This window comes from Dermochelys coriacea, chromosome 4 (assembly GCF_009764565.3).
Source record: "Dermochelys coriacea isolate rDerCor1 chromosome 4, rDerCor1.pri.v4, whole genome shotgun sequence".
Lineage (NCBI taxonomy): Eukaryota > Metazoa > Chordata > Testudines > Dermochelyidae > Dermochelys > Dermochelys coriacea.
Window position 1 is genome coordinate 132,996,757 of NC_050071.1, and position 22,139 is coordinate 133,018,895.

General features: G+C 44.1%; 2 long non-coding RNA genes and 1 gene segment (V, D, J or C); 2 read left to right on the forward strand and 1 right to left on the reverse strand.

Annotated features, from left to right (window-relative positions):
- LOC122459741 overlaps nt 1-16,699 on the forward strand; it is a 283,098-nt gene extending 266,399 nt beyond the window's left edge. The window contains exons 3-4 of the long non-coding RNA XR_006280617.1: nt 15,642-15,823; nt 16,569-16,699. This is a non-coding gene — a long non-coding RNA (uncharacterized LOC122459741). The remainder of the gene's footprint in view (nt 1-15,641; nt 15,824-16,568) is intronic.
- On the forward strand, nt 8,627-12,670 carry LOC122459743. Its single transcript, XR_006280619.1, has 2 exons — nt 8,627-10,132; nt 11,935-12,670. It is a non-coding gene; the product is annotated as an uncharacterized LOC122459743 (long non-coding RNA).
- A 2,053-nt stretch (nt 16,700-18,752) lies between the features above and the next one.
- On the reverse strand, nt 18,753-19,533 carry LOC122459738. The segment is given in 2 exon segments: nt 18,753-19,186; nt 19,422-19,533. Coding segments are annotated over 2 exon segments (468 nt in total).
- Nucleotides 19,534-22,139: the final 2,606 nt, after the last annotated feature.

Consider the following 22,139-nt stretch of genomic DNA (forward strand, 5'->3'; position numbering starts at 1 on the left):
TGGTGAATCCTTCAGGGTCCCTCTGGCCTGAAATCTCTGGCTCTGCAATGTTGTGTCATAATACTGCCATCTACTGGCCAATGGCTGAGTTTTCCACAGAATTTAGTCCAGGAGCGGAGTGCCCACACGGAGTAGCGCTCCCCAGGGAGTGCGGTGCTAAACAGCCTGATGCTTCTTTGCCTTCTCGTATCTGTGTCCCCGTTTAGCCCCCCCAGTCACATGTTTCAAGCTGCGCTTGATGTTGTGGAGCTAGTTGTCAAAGATGAGGCCTTTCAGACTATGGCAGTAAGGCCAGGCCTGGCAATATTTACATCACTGCCAGAGTGCCGATTGAGTCAGCATTTGTATCCTCTGTGTGATCACTGTAACTCTGAGGTATTATCTCATCCTACACTAGGGGATCCATATAGTGTATAGATAGCACCTGGGCCCATATTAAGGAAGAACGGGCTTGTTAAATAAGTAGACTGGTGTTGATGAGATCCGAGTTCAGGTCCTGGTTCTGCTATAGTAGTCGTGTGTGACCTGGGACAAGTCACTTAATCTCTCTGTGTCTCAGTTCCCCATTTGTTACATGGGGAACCCCGGCCACCAAGGGCAGTTTAATGCTTTGAGTCAAGACCATTGTGCAGAACTCCCCCAGTTTTCCTGAACCAAGTCCCCAAGCAGTTCACCTTCAATGCACAGTGTAGTCAAGGAAGCAGTGCCCTGGGGAACTTTGCAAGCACAGCAGAATCCCGTCTATCTGATCTAATTGGGACCAGGGCAGACTGGATAATCAAAAATCCAGGTAAAACGGAGAATGGAAAAGGGCAATGCTGCAGCACGATCTAGTGGCCACAAGAGAGATTGCCCATTTCTGGCTCTGGAGTCCTGGTTCCTTGGTAAATGCGGAGAGCCGGTAAAGGAAGGGTCGGATCAATGGGGTTTTGCTGTACGGTTGTTAATGCTGGTCTGCAGCTGTGAAATCATTAGAGTTCAGACGCTGGGACGCAGGGACTGGACTTTCCGTGCCCCCCTTTCACAGTCTCACTAACAGCCTCCTAAAACGATTAATCAATTACAAATCAGCAGCCAGATTTACCAGTAGACTTTGGCTGCTCTGGTGATGGAAACTGGCTTGTTGCTCGGCCTGCCTTGGTGTACAAATAAATCTGCCCTTTTAAATCAAGACTGGAGACCTTCCTAGATAACATGCTATTGCTCAAACAGAAGTTCTGAGCTTGATGCAGAATTTATTGGGTGGGTTCTACAGCCAGTGTTATGCAGGAGGTCTTCCAGTTTTCAAAATCTATGACTCTAAATAAAATAAAAAGAAGATGTAAGGTTAATATTACATATCTGCATCTCATTAGTAATCTTGTGTGATGACATTCTCTTTGGGTTACTTATTAGCATCCATGTATGACATTTTTAATGTTTTTTTTTAAACTAAGGACATTCTCAGACAAAAAAAAATTACATTAAGATAGAGTTAAAGTTGACAGTATGTATCAGTAATTTAAGATTTAAAAAACAAAACATTGCAAGGATGTTCTTCTTCTAGACTCAAGCATCGTAAAACCAAGGAAACCAAGGATTTTTTAAAAGTGTAAATCTTAATGTGTTAAGATAATAAAACTACTGTTAAGGCACCCAGCCAACCTTAACACTACCCTGTAGGAATGCTGGGAGAGGGAAAATATGAAAAAAAAATCCATAGCAACTTTAAAAATCTATTTAATCTAATTTGGGATCCTCAAACACTAAACTGCTTTAATCACATCTATATCTTAATTGCACTTCATCATTACAGGGCAGAGTTAGGTTGTTTCAATGGCCTCACTGTGTATTTCCATAATATAACCTGTTTTGATTTCTTTTAATTTTATCCCTGATCTCTTATTTTACCTTTAAATTACCAGTATGTACTCACAACCTTCACTCCGTCTTAATGTTGTTGCTGTCTGGGAATATACAAAGAGATGGTTATCTCACAGAGGAGAAATAGCTTTGCCCAGCATAGGCAGAAGTTGTGTCCTAGATCCCCATTATGAGGTGTTTTTTTTGGTTTCTTATCTTTTTTTGGAGGGGAAGAAGGTTGAAAGCCTATTTTGGATTCAAACTTCAGGAGTCCTCAGGGTTGTGGGGTCATGGTGCAAAAAAGAAAAAATCCCCTTGCACCATAATTACCAGTCTTTCTTTGTACATTTTGCTGGGTTGTTAGAGCCAGTACAGCAGGCTCCCCATAGCTGTCATGACCTCAAACACTCTTGATGTCTTGAGATTGAGGCAGAACACGGGATGTGGTTGTCCCCGGCAGGGTAGGTGCAACGAGCAAATACACTATACCTGTTAGCTGCAAAGTTTCTGGTGGCTGGTGAAAACAAGCAGCACTTGGCCCCCTCCCGAACAGACCAAAAAGGGGTTTGCACTCTAGGGTACCAGACACCAGGGGATTCTCTATCAACAGTGCATGTATAGCTCAGTGGTTTGAGCATTGGCCTGCTAAACCCAGGGTTATGAGTTCAATCCTTGAGGGGGCCATTTAGAAATCTAGGGCAAAAATTGGGGATTGGTCCTGCTTTGAGCAGGGGGTTGGACTAGATGACCTCTTGAGGTCCCTTCCAACTCTGATTTTCTATGATTCTGTATATACCCCTATGACGTAACACTTGGGAAAGGTATAGAGCAAGGAGCTGTCCTCTATAAACCAGGTCAGGAGAGGATGTTTTGTCTTGTTCCCAGAAAATACTGGTGGCTTCTGTGATGACTCACATCCGATCTGCATAATTTTTGTCTGGGGATTTGTATCAATGCCTTAATGAACAAATTGTAATAAAAATTTAATTGTGTATGATGTGTGTTGAATGAACACATATTACATTTATTATTTCCTGAGTTTTTGGGTTTTAACTGAGAATAACCTTAATTTCCAGCAGTTTCTTCTGGATTAATATATTAATTCCCTGACAAAAACTACATTTCAGATTGTCGGCTCATTGGGGCAGGGACCATCTGTTTGTTCTGTATTTGGACAGCAGCTAGCACGATGCAGTCCTGGTCCATGACAGGGGCTCCTAAGTGCTATGGTAATGCAAACAATAATGAATAATAATAAAGTGGAGTTAATGCTGAGAGTACATATGAGTAATTTAGGATAAAATACAATACAGGGGTGTTCTCATTATTCAAACAACAAGCATTATAAATCCAGAACATTCACAGTTAAGGTTTAATTTGAAAAAAAAAAAGGAATAAATGGGAATCACCATGGTGGGATTCCCCAGTGATTAACAAACTTCCCTGCATAGCTAAGCTCTCAGGATAGCAATACAGTGCTAGAGTTTTAGATTATGCACATGGATGGGAGACATTGTCCTTCTAGTTGTCTTTTGGCCGAACATTTGAAAACGTGACCGTGGTGCTAGTTGTGTGTACTAATGTCTATTACACCACACAGTTCATAGAGCAGGGAGGTTTTTGTACTGATCTGTATAACTGTGAGAGGTAAATTAGTATACTGCAGTATATGATTGTAACCTGCTTTCCGTAGGAAGTTGGATGCAGCCCATAAGAGCAAATCCATGTTAGTGGTCGGGGAGCAATTGCTGAGTAAAGAGTGCTGAACCACATGGTGGGAGGGAGCACCTGAAAGAACTAGAAATTCTGGAGTGAGGAGGGAGGAGACGCAAGTCTGACACACCCAGGAGTCCCACTGCAGGGCAGTAGAAGCACCAACACCAGGAAACTGCACAGGAAGCAGTTGAAATACTGTGAGAGAGAGTCTGAAACTACACAGAGCAAGAAGGTTTTTGTGCTGGTCTGTATCACTGTGTGAGAGGCCAGCTGCTATACTGCTGGCAGTAATAATCTCCAGCATCATCCACTTCAACCCGGCTGATTGTAAAAGTGAAATCAGTGCCAGACCCACTGCCACTGAACCGGTCTGGGATCCCAGAGGGACGGGTGGAAGCGCTGTAGATAAGGAGCTTAGGAGCCTGTCCTGATTTCTGTTGGTACCAGGCCATGTAGCTACTAACACTGGAACTGGCTTTGCAGTTGATGGTGACTCTGTCTCCTGGAGACACTGCCAGGGATTCTGGAGTCTGAGTCAGCACGATCTGCCCGCTGGAGTCTGGATGGGAGAAAAACATTTAAAAGGAAAAAAAATATAAAATGACTCAAACTTCGTAACTTTTAACTAAATACAAAGCTGCATCTGTAAGTGACTGTCTTGTATCCCTCCTTCAATAACATTGTAAATGCCATTGGGAATGATTGCTTGAAAAGGAAATTCTGAGCATTTGCAGCCTAGTAAAATATTATAACTTTAGTAGAAACTAATTTCCCCTGTTGTTGTTGTTGTTACCCTGAATGCAGAGGACGAGGAGCCAGAATAGCTGTGTCTGGGAGCTCATCTTGATATGTCTAGAGTGACAAACACCAAGCTCAGAAGCACAAAGTGTGAAGGAGGCACGTTTATATCTGCTCTGAACAGCTGAGAACTGTCACTCAGGTGGAAATATGCAAAGCGGCATCTCTGTGTAAATGTCCATTCCCCCTGCAGACCCAGAGCCACGTACTCCCCTCAGTGTAGGGCAGGATAAAGACAGAATAACAAGGGGAACTTGCATGTAAATTTACTGCCTTTTAGTTTCAATAGAGTTATGAAATGTTCATATTTGGTTTATGTCCTGCTCCTCTCTTGTTACAGTTATGTTTTGTATTTCCAAGATTGCCATGTTATCGTACACAGAAGTCTCTGCAGATCATCCAGGTATCTTAGCATATCTGACATATCTGCCCCAGTTATTCCCTTGGGCTGTGCTGCCCGTGTCTAGGCATGAGCCTTCATTTTTCCCCTCTTCATATGGATGCTCTTCAGATGTCACTTCCTTCAGGGCCCCTTGCCCCTCTCAGACATAGCAGTGATCCCAAATGGCTGGCCTCCCCATCGGAGGAGGATGGTGACATTGTGAGGAATAATCACTATAAAAGTGCTAAATTACAGCCTAATATCAGATGTACTGAGCACCTGCCTCTCAGATACAAGTGAATAGATGCAGAGTGTGCTCAGAACCTTTGACAATCAGACTCTCTGCCATGCGGTGGAATCCTCAGCCCTGCATTAGACAACTGGCTCCTATACCAGGCATGGGGGCAAGATTTAGGTGCCTAAGGATGGGTCACAGAATCCAGCACGTTGAGCAGCAAGCGGCCTAAGCTAGCCAGTAGGAAATGCTGAGGAAAGGGGTGGGCCTCAGCCCTGCCCCTCAAAGGTAGTTAGACACCTAAATCTGTGCTGGCAGGAGGTACCCATCTCTGCTTGGAATTCATAGCTATCAACACCCATTCCTGGATTTGGGCACCTCGGCCAGGTCAGCCCTTTCTCCTGAAAAACCAGAGAGAGTCCGAGTGATGGCTCACTCTATCATATCAACAGCCCTGTGGTTAAGACACTCACCTGGGATGTGGGAGATCTATTTTCAAATCCCTTCTCTGCCTGATTTGAAGTAGGGACTTGAGCTATAGGAAACCATAGTTCAGGTGAGTTCCCTGAGCACCAAGCTATCGGGTATTGTGGGGCAGGTGTCCCTAAATCTCTCTTGTTGGAGCTGTCCACTTTGTGTAACTAATTAAACAGGCACTGGAGCAGGACCTTGAACTTGTTGTGCCCTAACCAGGTTGTGCCCTAACCAGTCTCTCTCTCTGGGCCAATGAATATTTAATTATTTACACAACATGGAACAGTGTCAACAGACACTTTAAATGTCTCTTTTAAACAACTTTTTCAAGCCTGCAGAGACTGGCATTGTAGCTGCGAGCTATTGTGGATTTGACAGGTGGCTCTAGGGTGGTAGCTGTAAATTAAAGCAGACCCAGGGGCTGCTCTAACTTACATTGGGTGCTGAGGTAGCTCAGGCATGGGCAGAATCTTAACTTTTCCCCGCCTGTGGGCTGCATCTCTCAGGAACCACAGCACAGACTCTGCCCCTCATGTTTATAGGCTGAAAGGAAGGGTAAGCAAAATGACAGGAAACCACCGGGATGCGCTCAGATTGAAATGTCCTTCTGTGGAGCTTGGATATCTGTTGCTCTGCCTCTGGAGACCCAAGTGGAATGTAAAGCTGCCCTTCCCTCCTCTTCTCCTGTCTTTTCTTTCTCTCTTCCCCATCCCCTCCTTCACCCCTCCTTGCTTTCTCTAGGATTCCTGCTGTCTGGGAGCAGCACGGTGCCTCAGTGTTCATGGACTCTATTCTGCAATCCAGTGTTATTTCTGGTCATTGACAAAGAGCTCGTCTTCCCTTCCTGCACCAATTTCTTCTTTACTGTCAATTGTGTCAAATGTGCCGCACTGTCACTTATCTGGACACCCTCCACCCCAAGCCCACTAAGGATTAATCGCTGTTCTCTGAACTGTTAGGCTCTCCTGCCCATTGTGGTGATTCAGAGAAGAAGGCAAAAGCCTTTAGTTACCTGTCTGGGGCTGATGCAGTCATTGACCCTGCTGCAGGAGTAGCAGGTGTTTAGAAGATTTTGTGTTGGAGATGATGTTTTCATGAGCAAAGCTACAGAGCAGCCCAGGCAAGGTTTGTGTTGATCTGTATCACTGAGAGGGAGGTGGTAGCCTGGCTGACAACAGTATCTTGAGCTTCCACACTGTTGAGTATGAGGGTGAAATCAGTTCTCTATCCATTTCCACTGAAACGGCTGTAACCTCACTGGAGAGACACTGCCAGGAATCCTGAAGTGTGAATCATCACAATCTGCCCCCGGAGTCTGAATGTATGAAAACCTTATAATTAAATCAATACCTAGAGATCATCAATACAGTGAGCAATACAGAGAATGGAAATATTTCAAGATGCATCTTTGCATGGCTGATTCTGAATATCAATTACAATCTTATAATCCACGAGGTGGTGGGGGAGGGGGTGATATAGAGCCTGAGTTCATCCTGCTTCCTCAGTACTGATTTTGGTCACATTTCCTCTTGGCTGTGGAGGGGAGGATGCCTTGGGGAGAACTGCTCTTGTAAGGAATAGGAGAAGAAACTTTCCGTGCAGCATGGTTATCCCCTAATTGCTACTGAAGAGTTTCTTGTATCTGAAGCAGTAGGGACAGCCACTGTTGGAGACTGATATTGGAGATGGACCAGAGTTCAGGTATAGCGATGGGTGTGTTCCTCCCCCTGCTGCCCTAGCACCCATAACCCCACTGACTTCACCTGTGCTGGCAACACCGGGACCCAGAATTCATCCAGCGATGGTGGCACTGCTGGAAGCTGCAGTGTACAAATGGCTCGGCTGTTTTTACCACCGTATGATGTAACCCTGCTCTGGGGGCATTGGTGAGAAATTCTGGATTCCATTTTTGCCAGTATCAGCGAGTCCCAACCCTCTGGAGGGGTTTGTGCTGAGAAAGGGGCCTGCATCTGTGACTGTGCTTTGCTAGATAAGCAGCTGAATCCTACAGGAGCTTTTAGTCTGACGTGTTTGGATTAGGCTACTGCAGTGGTCACTGTAGGTGCTTTAAGAAGCTGGAGAACAGTTCTCTGTCCGTTTTCTCGGCTCAGTACAAAGGTGCTAGGATTGGAACCTGCTTTCCGTAGGAAGTTGGATGCAGTCCATAAGAGCAAATCCATGTTAGGGGTCAGGGAGCAATTGCTGAGTAAAGAGTGCTGAACCACATGGTGGGAGGGAGCACCTGAAAGAACTAGAAATTCTGGAGTGAGGAGGGAGGGGACGCAAGTCTGACACACCCAGGAGTCTCACTGCAGGGCAGTAGAAGCACCAACACCAGGAAACTGCACAGGAAGCAGTTGAAATACTGTGAGAGAGAGTCTGAAACTACACAGAGCAGGGAGGTTTTTGTGCTGGTCTGTATCACTGTGTGAGAGGCCAGCTGTTATGCTGCTGGCAGTAATAATCTCCAGCATCATCCACTTCAACCCGGCTGATTGTGAATGTGAAATCAGTACCAGACCCACTGCCACTGAACCGGTCTGGGATCCCAGAGGGACGGGTGGAAGCGCTGTAGATAAGGAGCTTAGGAGCCTGTCCTGATTTCTGTTGGTACCAGGCCATGTAGCTACTAACACTGGAACTGGCTTTGCAGTTGATGGTGACTCTGTCTCCTGGGGACACTGCCAGGGATTCTGGAGTCTGAGTCAGCACGATCTGCCCGCTGGAGTCTGGATGGGAGAAAAACAGTTAAAAGAAAAAGAAATATAAAATGACTCAAACTTTGTAATTTTTAACTAACTACAAAGCTGTAGTGACTATCTTGTATCCCTCCTTCTATAACATTGTAAATGCCATTGGGAATGATTGCTTGAAAAGGAAATTCTGAGCATTTGCAGCCTGGTAAAATATTATAACTTTAGTAGAAACTAATTTCCCCTGTTGTTGTTGTTGTTGTTACCCTGAATGCAGAGGACGAGGAGCCAGAGTAGCTGAATCTGGGAGCTCATCTTGATATGTCTAGAGTGGCAAACACCAAGCTCAGAAGCACCAAGTGTGAAGGTGGCACATTTATATCTGCTCTGAACAGCTGGGAACTGTCACTCGGGTGGAAATATGCAAAGCAGCATCTCTCTGTAAATGTCCATTCCCTTTGCAGACCCAGGGACACGTACCCACCTCAGTCTGGTAATGCATCTCCCATTCCTTGCAGTGAGGGATGCCCAGATGGGTCGGATAGAGGATGGTCTCTCTAATCAATGGGCCAGGAGTGTTCTGTAGATTTTCCTGATTAAGGAGTCCAGGACTGTGCTCAGTTAGTTCCTAAGCTCAGCAGTATCCAGTGTGTTTGTCACTAGTCACTTCTAATGGCTATGGTTTATTTAGATCCCAGTGCTCATTCAGAGAGCAGTTTCCTGTGTGGGTTGTTAGGAAGTTAATGAGTTCATCTCTTCACAGTGCTTTGAAACATTTCAGATCTGTTTAAGGACTAAGTATTGTTTTAATGATGATATTGCCAGATTCCATGGAAACATCTGTCACTGAATATACATAGAGAATTAATTTGAAGAGTTAAATCTTGGTTGGTTGCAGTACTGCCCATGCCCTTCCTTCCTAAGCTCATTGAATAGGCCATTTACAGCTGTTTCCTCCAATTCCTCTCCTCTACCCATCAGATCTGCTTTCCACCTTTTCTACTCCACCAAAACTTCCTGGCCCAGTCTCCACGCCCGTCCTTCTTGGCTACATCTGACCATTGTTGATCTCACACTCTCTCTCTCTCTCTCTCTCTCTCTCTCTCTCTCTTTCACACTCACACACACACACACACACACACACACACGTAGTAGAAGTATTGTGCTTCTTTGAAGTATTGTGCTTCTTTGGTGCTCATGATGTCACCCTGTCCTGGTTCTCGTCCTGTCTCAGTTATTGTTCTGACAGCATCTAGTTTGGTTGGTCATTATCTTCCCCCCTCCCATTCTGCCAACGAAACCTGCAGGCTTTCTCATTGTCCAATTCTTATACAAGGGGTGTGTGTTTCCATAGGGCCTAGAGGATGGAACCCCATCCTGAATGGGGCCTCTGAGTATTAAGTGAAGGCTAAATACTAAACCACATTACAGTGGGTGTCATTCACAGAAGGCACCTCAGCCCTCACTTGCCTTTATTACCTCCCCAATGGAGTCATAAACCATATGCCATAGCATAATTCAACCCTGCATAAGAGAGCCCACCGGGCCAGAAGAGCAACTGCCAGTATTGAGTCCTATCAGAGTGCTGATAAGGAGCCCATGTCATGGTTTATGAAGTAATTGTTACATTTTGCATCCCACCGATACTGCTAAATAGAGCTCATTGGAAAACTCACATATTTCACAGGAAAAATGCCCCTTTGAAATGTGATCAGATTATTTTGGCTTTCTGGTCATGTGATTTTGTTTTGAAATGACATTTAGAAATTAAATGAAAACATTCATTTTTTTTAATTAAAATGTTATTTTGTTTTGGATTTTGGAAATTGTAATTCTTTGATTTTTTATTTTTTTTCATTCTTGGTTTCTGAATTGTCTTTTGTTCCCCCTTTCCTCCCTCCACTCCTCCCATCCACCTGCTTTCTTTCTCTTTTTTAATTCTTACCTTTTCCCCCACTGGACAGACAGAGGAGGAAAAGATGAAGAAACTGTGTAAGTAGTTAAAAACCCTTGTCACACTCTGTTACTCTTTTCGAACTGGGAACGGTTGGAAAAAATTATAAAGTGTCTGAAAGTAGTTTCCCCACACTTGTACACACTGTCTTACAGTTTTCCAACTTTTTCTAGTTGGAAAACTCTATAAAAATTTGAAAAATAGGTTTTCTTCAACATTATATTTTCCACCAAAATATTTTCATGGGAAAAAAATACAACCAACCATATAATTAAACTCAAAGTTCTCTTTCTTGGTCTAACATTTTAATGGCTTCCACCCCACACACTTGATGTAAACATTCTCTGTTATTAACTTAAATATGTAGGAAAAATTGTAAGCTATAAAAGCTGCTTTTCTCGCTAAACTGCCTTCTTCAGTCCATCTGTGTATCAATCACAGAGTTTTCTATAGCATCCATCAGCCTTTATTAAATATTAACTACAGAAGGTGGCAGTCAAACTCTTTTGCGTGTAGTAACGAAGTAGTTAGTTGAATGAATGACAAGACCATTTCCACAACCAAACCCAAAGAGACACAGATGAAATAGAAGTGAGGAGAAAGGAAAAGAAAACAAAGAATTAGATGCTCTGTTGTATAGTTAGATACTAGGTGGGTAAAGATTGAAGGTCCAAATTGTAGCTCTTTCCTCATGCAAGCAGTAACCCTTGTCCATCAGAGGTCAGGTTGGAAGGCTGGATTGGAGGAGAGGTCGAGATGATGGATAAAGTTTCCTCCTTCCTTGCAAAGTGTAGAGGAGCCAGCAAAAAAGAATTCCAGGAGCATTCAAGTGAGATTGTTAAATCCGGGAAACACCATGGCCTGAGCTTGAATAGGCTTTCCACCCATTAGAGCCATAATGTGAGTGGACCATAAAGAAAAGGATAAAAGGTGGGGGTGGGGAACAAAGAAAAAGAGAGCCGTACACTACCTCTTTTGGGTTACTGTGGATCATAAACTTTTTTGTTTCCTGGAAAGCTACCTTGACTTTCCTTTCCAGATTTTCAGTAGTCTTTTTAACCCAAAGAAATTAAACTCCTAAACAAAGCAGCATTGAACACAATCTCAGGACATGTTAGAATGTCCCGGTTCTCCAAGGGGATGCTCCTGCAGACATCATGTTTTTCTTGTTGTTAGATCGATTAAGAGTAACTGGGCCTCTTAGAATTCCAGATCACAGTTCAATAGTTCACAAGGCCTCAGCTTCAACGGTCTCTTTTCCACACAAGGCCAAGTCTCTTGGTTCTATTGTCATTTCAGCTGCTCAGGAACAGCTCCCACTGTCTCTGCCTGTGTCTACCAATGTGCCTACAAGACCTCCTGGTCAACATTATCAAAGGCTTGAATGTAAAAGGGACCACGTTGAGCTATGGTTAGGATTATACTGAACACGTCTTTCACTTGGGAGCTACTATTTTAACATGTATTGCTTTGGGAGAAAATGTTGAAACCCAGATTCTAAATCCATATTTAGGCATGTTAATAAAAAAGGCCTGATTTTCAGATGGGTCGGGCACCTTCATCCCCCTTTGATTTTAGTACAATTTCAGCATCTCTGAAAATCAGCCACTTTTTTAGGTGCTTCCAAATAGATTTACTAGGCTAACTTTAGACAGCCCAGGTATGCAAATGTTGGTTAAGTGTATTAAATAGGATAGGGTAAGCTAGAAAACACGTCTTCCTCTTATGACTTAGGTTCCTGTGAAATTTTCCCCTCTAGTGCAATGGAGAATTAATCTTTCATTTGAGTGATACCTTTTAATATGTGCATTTATTTTATTTCTGTATATGCTGTTAATAGCGACACCATCTACCTATATACGCGGAAGCGTCGTATTGTTGGCATTACCACGTAGCACTCCTTCTGACCAGTTAAGGTTGAATGCAAAGAACAACAGCAGAACCAAATGGAAAATCCTCATTAGTCTGTCCACTCCATCCTCCATTCTGGAGTGTTTCCTACCACACATGGACTATGCTTTTGCTTGCAGCCACCCGTGCCATGCCCAGCAGCCAGCAGAGGGGTCTCTTGTTGTGCTGTAGCAGAATCAAGCCCTCTGCATATCGTTCTAGACACAGAGCAATGAGCTGGACTGAAACAGCTGTACTGACACTGGACGTCTCTGCAGGAAGCAGCTGTTCCTCTAGAATCAGAGCAACTGAAGAGACCAGGGAGGTTTTCTTACGGGGCTGTCTCACTGTGAGAGGGAAGCTGACACTTTCTTGATGATGATCTTCATCATCTGCTTCAACCACATTGATGATGAGACTGTAAATCGGAGTAACTGTTCCCTGACTGACTGCCCCTGAACCAGGCTGGGACCCCAGAGGGCAGGGTAGAGCCTGAATAATAAGAAGGGGAGCCTGTCCTGATTTCTGCGGGTACCAGACTATATAGGTGCTAGCACTTGCACTGGCTTTGCAATTGATTGTGACTCTTTCTTCTTGGTCATCACAATCTCCTGACTGGAGTTTTGATGAAAAATAAGATAAGTAACTAGATCTATATGAAAATAAAAATAAGATGTATTGTTTTATCATCTGTCTCCTTACATTCATCACCAGGCTTTTACATTGTATTTGCATAGTTTTATTAATTTAACATAAAATTAAAGTAATGTCTAAGCTAGGTGTATATATAATACCAAAGTGATGACACTGGATGGAGATGAAGCATAAAAAAATATACCGCAGCATTTCTAGATCTACTTTTTTCAAGCCAATATCCTTTTGTTCTGCCCCTTTACCCTGGATCCTGAGCACTAACAACCAGGGGAGCTGAAGCTGTGAGATCCTTTTGCTATGTTGGAGTTGTCCAGTGCTGATCAATAACTGGTAAATATAAAATTTATGCAGTGTAAAATGTATGCAGTGTCGATGTAGCTGTGTGGGTCCCAGGATATTAGAGAGACAAGGTAGGTGAGGTAATATCTCTTATTGGACAAACTACTGTTGGTGAGAAAGAGAAGGTTTCGAGCTACACCGAGTTCTTCCTTAGGTCTGAGAAAGGTATCTGTGGTGGGGCATATGTTTAGTCTCTTGGAGAGTATGGATGATTCATCTCCAGTGTGGGGTAGTCTTGATAAAATGATGATAATTGGGTGTCGTGCAGTGTTCATTTGGTGGGTACTGGTGCCATGGTTTCTCCCAGGCGTGGTGTTCTGTGGGTTGTGGAGTAGTTGTCATTAGTTCCATTTGTTTTTGTGTTGGATGGCTTCATCAAGTTTGTGTTTCTTTGATTGTTACCTTTCCCAGACCTGAGGAAGAGCTCTGTGTAATCTTGAAAGCTTGTCTCTCTCCCCAACAGAAGTTCATCCAATAACAGGTGTTATCTTACCAACCTTGTCTCTCTAAGTGTAAAATGTAATATTTATAACTGCCAAGAACATGAGGGGAACTGGAATCAGAAGGAGAGATACAAAGCATCTTGTCTCAGCCCCTGGGTCACAGGCTCAGACATAGGGATTTGAGAATTAATTTCTTAGCATCATTTCACAAATGTTTTCCTCTAATATGTGGATTCGTTTAGCAAGTGTCATCTACCTCAGATCATTCATGCCATGATGATTCTGACCAGGTGCAGCCTTATGTAGATAACACTTGGAAATGACATCAACATGTTGGAGGAAAGCATTTTGTGTATCCTGTTTGTCTAAAGCACTGCACTAGGGTCAGTTTGGTTTTCTTTCCTGTTTGGAAAAGACTTGAGCAGATTCCTTTTTGGGATAATTGGAAACAACACTGTGGGAAGTGAGAGAACTGGGTTTGTCATGTCTGAAGAACTGAAATATCCAGGAGCTTGCAGACTTGGCACCCCACTATCTGCAGGGACTGGGCTGGTGAGCGGATGGAGACTAAAAAATCACTGGAGTGCAGTATGAGCAGCCCTGCCTGCTATCGTGCCACGCTGGGTGTGAATCTCCCACAGTCCAGTGGGCGGTGATTTCCACTCTCTCTCCGGGGAAGGCCCATGGGGGACAGGATTTCTAGCTAGCTCCTCATCTTGGGGAACCTTTCCTCCCAGCCACAGCGCAGTGATCTCAAACCCTGGCACGGACCGTTAGGGGGTGGGTAAGAGGGTGCATAGCTCAGTCCAGAGCTGGAGAGAGGCACAGGTGTATTTGCTGCCCTCAGCCAGAGAGTGTTCGGGTGGCAGGGTCTGAGTGTCTTCCCCTGGGGCGAGGAGTTGGTTTATGCCCCCAGAGAGTCAGAGACAATGAAGCAGAGGTGTGTGTCAGGCAGCATGGCCAGCACCATGTTGGTCAGCCACACCTGGGAGCAGCAGCAGCTGTACTAGTTTCACAGCCGGCTTGGTGAGAATGAGCAGAGCACAGGGATGGCGGCAGACTGGACGCCATTGGTACTACAGTGGCCAGACAGGCCAATGATGTGGCATTTGTAAGGGCAGCAGGGGACAGAGGCAGCCATTGAGTTGACCCAGGTTGTGCGATGAGCTGTGGCTCAGGATGCTGTAGGGGCTGCAGCACACCTCTTGTCGCTGACTGGGCAGGGGCTACGGAGGAATCCCAGCGGCAGTGAGAGCCCAGCCTCAAAGAGCCACACACATCTGTAGTCAATGGGCGAATCACCAGGCACATTGCTGTCTCTGTGATTTCATATGGTGAACTGAGCTAAACCAAATTAAGACCACTTTAATTCCAAATGAGAGTGTCCACACACGGGTTTACTGCCATTTCCCTGATCCGCTTTAAATTGACCACTTCACCTTTAGTTAATTTGGATTAATTTTCCTGAGTGTCCACATGTAGACAAGCCTTCAGCTGTTTAAGGGCTAAGAGTTTAAGGGGGATTTTCACTCTTAGGCTTCCAGCCAGCCCTTGCACAGTGGTGAGTAACACCATTGATTGCTCTATTATTTCTGCAATTTTGAGCATAAAATACACGTGTGAAGAGATTACACACACACCAGTATTACAAAAGGCACCTGTTAAAAAGAGGTGTCTGTTAGTTACACAAACTGTTAGACCATTTGCTGAATGATTCTATTCATTCTTCTATTATTTTCATTATTTTATTGATTTAGATTTAAAAGCCTCTCGGCCTCTAACACCTTCATCACTTATATAATACAATGAAATCTCTTAAGCGTTAAAATAATGATTCCAAGAGGAACTTAGCTAGCTAGACACCAACCGAAACTCCTTTCCACCCCTTCACCATTACAGGCAGGGAGCCCTTAGCCCACTCCAATAATCCTGACGTTATTTTGATCATAAAATATTGGGAATGCAACTTGTCTCTGGTGTCATGGTGGAAATCGCCTGGGCATAAATAAATGTCATCCATGTGGCTGAAGTTTTGTATCTATTACTGTTGCTGAGCTGGTAACATCCAGACAAACAGCACCCTGATCCGGTTGGCACAGTCTGAACTGCAGGTGGGGAGAGGCAGCAGTTACACTGACAGTGTGATTGTCTTCACAGAAATCTGCACTGGCAGACACCCAGAGCAGGGAGGTTTTTGTATTGGTCTGTATCACTGTGAGAGGTGAGCTACCCCGCTGAAAATAATAGTAATCTGCTGTATCATCGGCTTCAACGCTGCTGATTGTGAGAGTGTAAATGGTGCCAGACCCACTGCCACTGAACTGGGTTGGGACCCCAAAGGCAAGGGAGGAGGCTTGATAGATAAGAAATTTAGGAGCTTGTCCGAGTTTCTGTTGGTACCAGGTATCAGAGTCCCCGGGTGATGCTCTGGAACTGCTCCCTAAGAAGCCAGTCAGGACTCTGGTGAAGCCTCCTCTCTGTGAGCAGACTGTCTGCAGGGCAAACAGCTCACACAGCATCCACCTTCCTGGGTCTGACCTCAGAGCATTCAGCATCCTCTGCCCCTCCGTGTGCTTCTCATCAATTAAGAGTGACAGGGCCTCTTAGCATTCCAGGTCACAGGGCTCCTGGGGAAGCCAGAGGGTCCTGCATCCCAACTTCGCAGTCTGATGTGACTCTCAGCCAGCCAGTAAAACAGAAGGTTTATTAGACAACAGGAACATGGTCTAAAACCGAGTTTGTAGGTACAGAGAACAGGACCCCTCAGCCGGTCCATTTTGGGGGGCAGTGAGCCAGACAACCATGTCTGCGCTTCACTCCATGTCCCCAGCCAGCCCCAACTGAAACTCTCTCCAGCCCCTCCTCTCCTTTGTCCCTTTCCCAGGCCAGGAGGTCACTTGATCTCTTTGTCTCCAACACCTTCAGTTGGCACCTTTGCAGAGGAGGGGCCCAGGCCATCAGTTGCCAGGAAACAGGGTGTCAGCCATTCTCTCTGCAGGCCCCTGCACACACCAGCCCTTTAGGGCTCTGCAACAATCACACACCCTTATCCCACCACCTAGATACTTAAGAACTGCATAGGGGAAACTGAGTCACCCCCACAGTATTCAGAGAAAACATTAAGAACATTCCCACTTCATCACACTAGGATACATAGTTACTGTTGATGCTAGAACTGACTGTACATCTGATGGTGACTTTTTCTCCCGGAGACACTGAGAGGGATTCCGGAGACTGAGTCATAGTGACCTGCCCATAGGAGTCTGCATTAAATATGAAATATAAATGAATACAGAGAAAAGGTCATTGATAATGAATAACAATAAATAATAAGTGATTGACAATTTGCATCTTTAGAGAATATATGAAATGCATCATATAATATAAGATATTCACATTCATTATATTCAAGCCATAACTGTGATGAATTACATATTTAATAGCCAATCTAGCTAAAATCTTTTGAATTAATAAAATTTAAATGGATCATTGTCTTTTAAGCCAATGCCCTCTGGTTCTGATTCTTACCCGGAATCCACAGTGCCAGTAGCCAGAGGAGCTGAGTCTGGAAGAACATCTTGGTATGTCTGAGCTGGTAGGTGCTGCTCAATAAACAGTGGAGAGTGGAAAAAAATCTTTTATAGCCCCCAGAACAACAGGCAAGTATCACTGAGGAGTCCACATGCAAAGCAGGCCATGTGTGCGGTGTCCCGGCCTCTCTGCAGGGACTAGACATAGAGCTGGTTTCTGGGCATTGTTACCAGATGTGCCCGTTACTTTGGGGGTAAGCTCATTTATTAGGGTTACTCTTCTGGGGAGGTGGGGATTTCTGTAATTCTATCAATGTACAGCTTGTGTCACTTGTGTGTTCATATCCCTTCTCCCTTCTGCAAGTCCCCTCCTGATAGAGCTATCCTGCAGGACCTAGGTTCCTCAGGGCTGGGTTCCTCCAGCCCCAGAATCAGATGAACACACACACACATTCTAACAGAGCAAGTCTGAGTGGACCAGGTCAATCAGCACTCCCAAGCTGACTCCCTTATATGTCCCTGTACCCAATGGGCTGGGTCAAGCAGCACTTTCAAGCTGCCACCCTTATTTGAAACAGGTTCAGCATGTCCCTATCCCCACTTTCACATTACAATTATACTGGTAGTAACCCCTTGATGAGCAAATCCCACAGTATTTTTGGGTGCTGCAGGGTAAAAGAAGTGTTGCTTCAGAGTAAATGGAGAAGCTAAAAATGCAAGAGTAAAGTTCAGAGAGAGAAAGAGAGAGAGAGAAGCAACCAGCTTAACCATAAAAGTTATTTATTGAATAATAGTGATAACTATATAAGGAGGGCTAAACAAACATAACAGTTACATTATTAACGGTTAATACCAGAGGTAGAAAAGAAAACAGAGGGAGGGAGGGATCTCACCCACTCCATGAGGCTTGAACTGGTCAGGGTTTCCAGCTGATGGTGGTAGCTCAGGGTCCTGAGTGCTGGGGGCTCTGCCTGACAATCAGTCAGGAGATGGAGTCCCAGTAAAACTGATACAGAGTTTGGGTCCATGCATCAGAACACTTACTTGGGCGCAGGTAAGGGATTTTGTAGAGAAACAACAATGGTTCAAGGGAGAGCACTAGATTTATTTATGGGTAAACTGATGACTCAAGGGTTTTCTTTCGGCTAGACAATAGGAGCTGATCACTCCTTGGCTCTTCAAACCCTTTCCCAGCTGTTCCTTTCTTACCTGCCTCTCCAGCCACTTGCTGCTGAGTGAACCAAAGAATCCTGGAAATCTGTAGCTTGCCAATAAGCCTGTGAGGGGTCCGATTCAACGCCCATAGAACTCAACGGGGACACTCCTCTTAACTTCACTGGGCCTAGGATTGAGCTCTAAGAAGCAGATTTTCAAAAGAGCTCAGCTCCCATTTAGGCGTCTAAATATGGGCCAGCCAACTTCTTCTATTGAGCCATGTGTGGCCAGATTTTCAACAGATCTCAACATCCAATTTAGTGAGCTCTCTGGGACATGTATTTTGTGCCTAAATAGGAAACGATCTCTTTGGAAAAAACTGGCCCATATTTATGAATTATTATCTTTGTTATTTGTATTGCTGTAATCCCTCGGGGCCCCAGCCATGGATCAAGGCCCCTTTGTGCTAGGTGCTGCACAAGCATTGCTTTTCTCATTCCTCCCTTTTACAGTTTTTCTTTTAAAAGGATCGCTCTGCCAGTCTCAACAAACTTTACTTAACAGAGTCATTTAGAATTAGGTTTTCCCTGAGCTCTCTGTGTGGACATTGGAAGTGACAGTGGGAGGCATTTGCAGGGTTGTTGTGGCAGACAGTGATTTCATTAACTTCCTGTTTCTTGTTTGTTATGAAACCTGAAGCTGACTGTCCACATGTAGCTGTGAGAAATGCTCAGCACTGTGCACTCAGAGAGGGAGGTTTTTGTATTGGTCTGTATCACTGTGATAGGCCAGCTGCTATACTGCTGGCAGTAATAATCCCCAGCATCTTCAACTTCAACCCGGCTGATTGTGAATGTAAAATCAGTGCCAGACCCACTGCCACTGAACCGGTCTGGGATCCCAGAGGGGCGGGTGGAAGCCTTGTGGATAAGGAGCTTGGGAGCTTGTCCTGATTTCTGTTGGTACCAGGCCATGTAGCTACTAACACTGGAACTGGCTTTGCAGTTGATGGTGACTCTGTCACCAGGAGACACTGAGAGGGTTTCTGGAGTCTGAGTCAGCACGATCTGCCCGGTGGAGTCTGGATTGGAGAATAAATTTGGGATAAAAAGAATTGTAATATCCTCCAATATCAGAATAATTAACACTACAAAACTGCATCTCTAGGAGTTTAGCCTGGAGCTCTCTTTCTCCTAACACTGTAAATGCTGCTAGGAATGATTGCTGGAAAGGGAAATACTTTAGCATTTAAATCCTAGTAAAATATTATAACTTTTCATTTAAACAACCCCCACCTCCCATGTGGCTGTTCTTACCCTGAATCCAGAACATGAGAAGCCAGAGAAATTGAATCTGTGAGATCATCTTGATAAGTCTAGAGTGACAGATACCAAGTTCAGAAGCACAAAGTGTGAAGGTGACACATTTATATCTGCTCTGAACAGCCAGGAACTGTCACTCAGGTGGAAATATGCAAAGCAACATCTCTCTGTAAATATCCATTCCTGTTGCAGACCCAAGGCCGTGTACCCCCCTCAGTCTGGTAACACATCTCCCATTCCTGGCAGTGAGGGATGCCCAGATGGGTCAGGCAGGGGATGGACTCTCTAATCATTGGGCCCAGAGTGTCTTGGAGCTTTTTCTCATCAAGGAGTCCAGCACTGGGCTCAGTTTGTTCATAAGCTCAGCGGCATCTGGTGTCTGTGTCACTAGTAACGTCCAATTCTCATGGCTTATTTAGTTATTAGATCACAGTGTTCACTCAGAGAACAGCTTCCCAAATGGGTTATTAGGATGCTAGTTAATTAGTCCATTAATTAGTTCATCTTTACACAGTGCTTTGAAAAATTGCAGGTCTGTTTAACCACTACATATTATTATTATTTATTATTGACAGATTCCCTTGTAATGTCTGTCACTGAATACAAACTGGAGGTAATAAATTCATAGATTCCAAGGCCAGAAGGGACCATTTTGGTCACCTACTCTGACCTCCTGCATAAAGCAGGTCATAGAACTTCTGCAAAATAATTCCTAGAGCCGAGCTTCTCGACAAAACATCCAAGTTGATTTAAAAATCGTCAGCGATGGAGAATCCACCATGACCCTTGGTCAATTGTTCCAATAGTTAAGTACTTTTGTCACCATTAAAAATGTATACTCCACCAGTTTTTGTGTCATCTAACCTTTATCAGTGATGATTTTATGTTTTCTTCCAGGTCATTGATAAAAATTAAAAATAGCAAAGGACAAAGAACCGAGCCCTGTGGGACCCCACTGGAAAAACACCCACTCTATGATGATTCCCCAATATGCAGTTACATTTTGAGACCTATCAGTTAGCTAGCTTTTAATCCATTTAATGTATGCCATGGTAATTTTATACAATTCTATTTTTTTCTAATCAAGATGTTTTGCGGTTCCAGGTCAAATGCCTTACAGAAGTCCAGTTATATTACAACATAATTACATTTATCGATCATACATGTTATCACCTTAAAAAAAAGATACCAAGTTAATTTGATAGGAGCTATTTTCCACAAACCCATGTTGGTTTGCATTAATTATATTACCTTCCTTTATTTTTTTTTATTAATCAAGCACTATATGAGCCTCTCCATTATCTTGCATGGGATCGGTATCAGGCTCACAGGCCTATAATTACCCAGGTCATCCCTTTTACCCTTTCTAAAAATTGGTACACATTGGTTCTCTTCCAGTCTTCTGGAACTTCCCCAGTGCTCCAACACTTTTTGAAAAATCAACATTAAGTTTCCAGCAAGCTCCTCAGCAAGCTCTTTTAAAACTCTTGGATGCAAATTATCTGGACCTGTTGATTTAAAAATCTTTAACTTTAGTATCTTCTGTTTAACATGCTTCTGAGATACTAGTGGAGTGGAAAGCATTATTAACATATAATGAAACTATATCATCTGTTTTCCCCAAATGTGGAACAGAAATATTTTTGAACACTTCAGACTTTTTTGTATTATTATTGATAATTCTACTATTTTCATCTAGTAATGGACCAATACTATTCTCAGAATTCTTATTGTTCCTAATATATTTTAAAAAACTTGCTTATTGTCCTTAACTTTGATGATCATAGCTTTCTAATTATATCATAGAATCATAGAATATCAGGGTTGGAAGGGACCTCAGGAAGTCATCTAGTCCAGCCCCCTGCTCAAAGCAGGACCATTCCCCAACTAAATCATCCCAGCCAGGGCTTTGTCAAGCCTGACCTTAAAAACTTCTAAGGAAGGAGATTCCACCACCTCCCTAGGTAACGCATTCCAGTGTTTCACCACACTTCTAGTGAAAAAGTTTTTACTAATATCCAACCTAAACCTCCCCCACTGCAACTTGAGACCATTATTCCTTGTTTGGTTATCTGCTACTACTGAGAACAGTCTAGATCCATCCTCTTTGGAACCCTCTTTCAGGTAGTTGAAAGCAGCTATCAAATCCCCCCTCATTCTTCTCTCCCGCAAACTAAACAATCCCAGTTCCCTCAGCCTCTCCTCATAAGTCATGTGTTCCAGTCCCCTAATCATTTTTGTTGCCCTCCGCTGGACTCTTTCCAATTTTTCCACATCCTTCTTGTAGTGTGGGGCCCAAAACTGGACACAGTACTCCAGATGAGGCCTCACCAATGTCGAATAGAGGGGAATGATAACGTCCCTCAATCTGCTGGCAATGCTCCTACTTATACATCCCAAAATGCCATTGGCTTTCTTGGCAACAAGGGCACACGGTTGACTCATATCCAGCTTCTTGTCCACTGTAACCCCTAGGTCCTTTTCTGCAGAACTGCTGCCTAGCCATTCGGTCCCTAGTCTGTAGCAGTGCATGGGATTCTTCCATCCTAAGTGCAGGAGTCTGCACTTGTCCTTGTTGAACCTCATCAGATTTCTTTTGGCCCAATCCTCTAATTTGTCTAGGGCTCTCTGTACCCTAACCCTACCCTCCAGCGTATCTACCTCTCCTCCGAGTTTAGTGTCATCTGCAAACTTGTTGAGGGTGCAATCCAC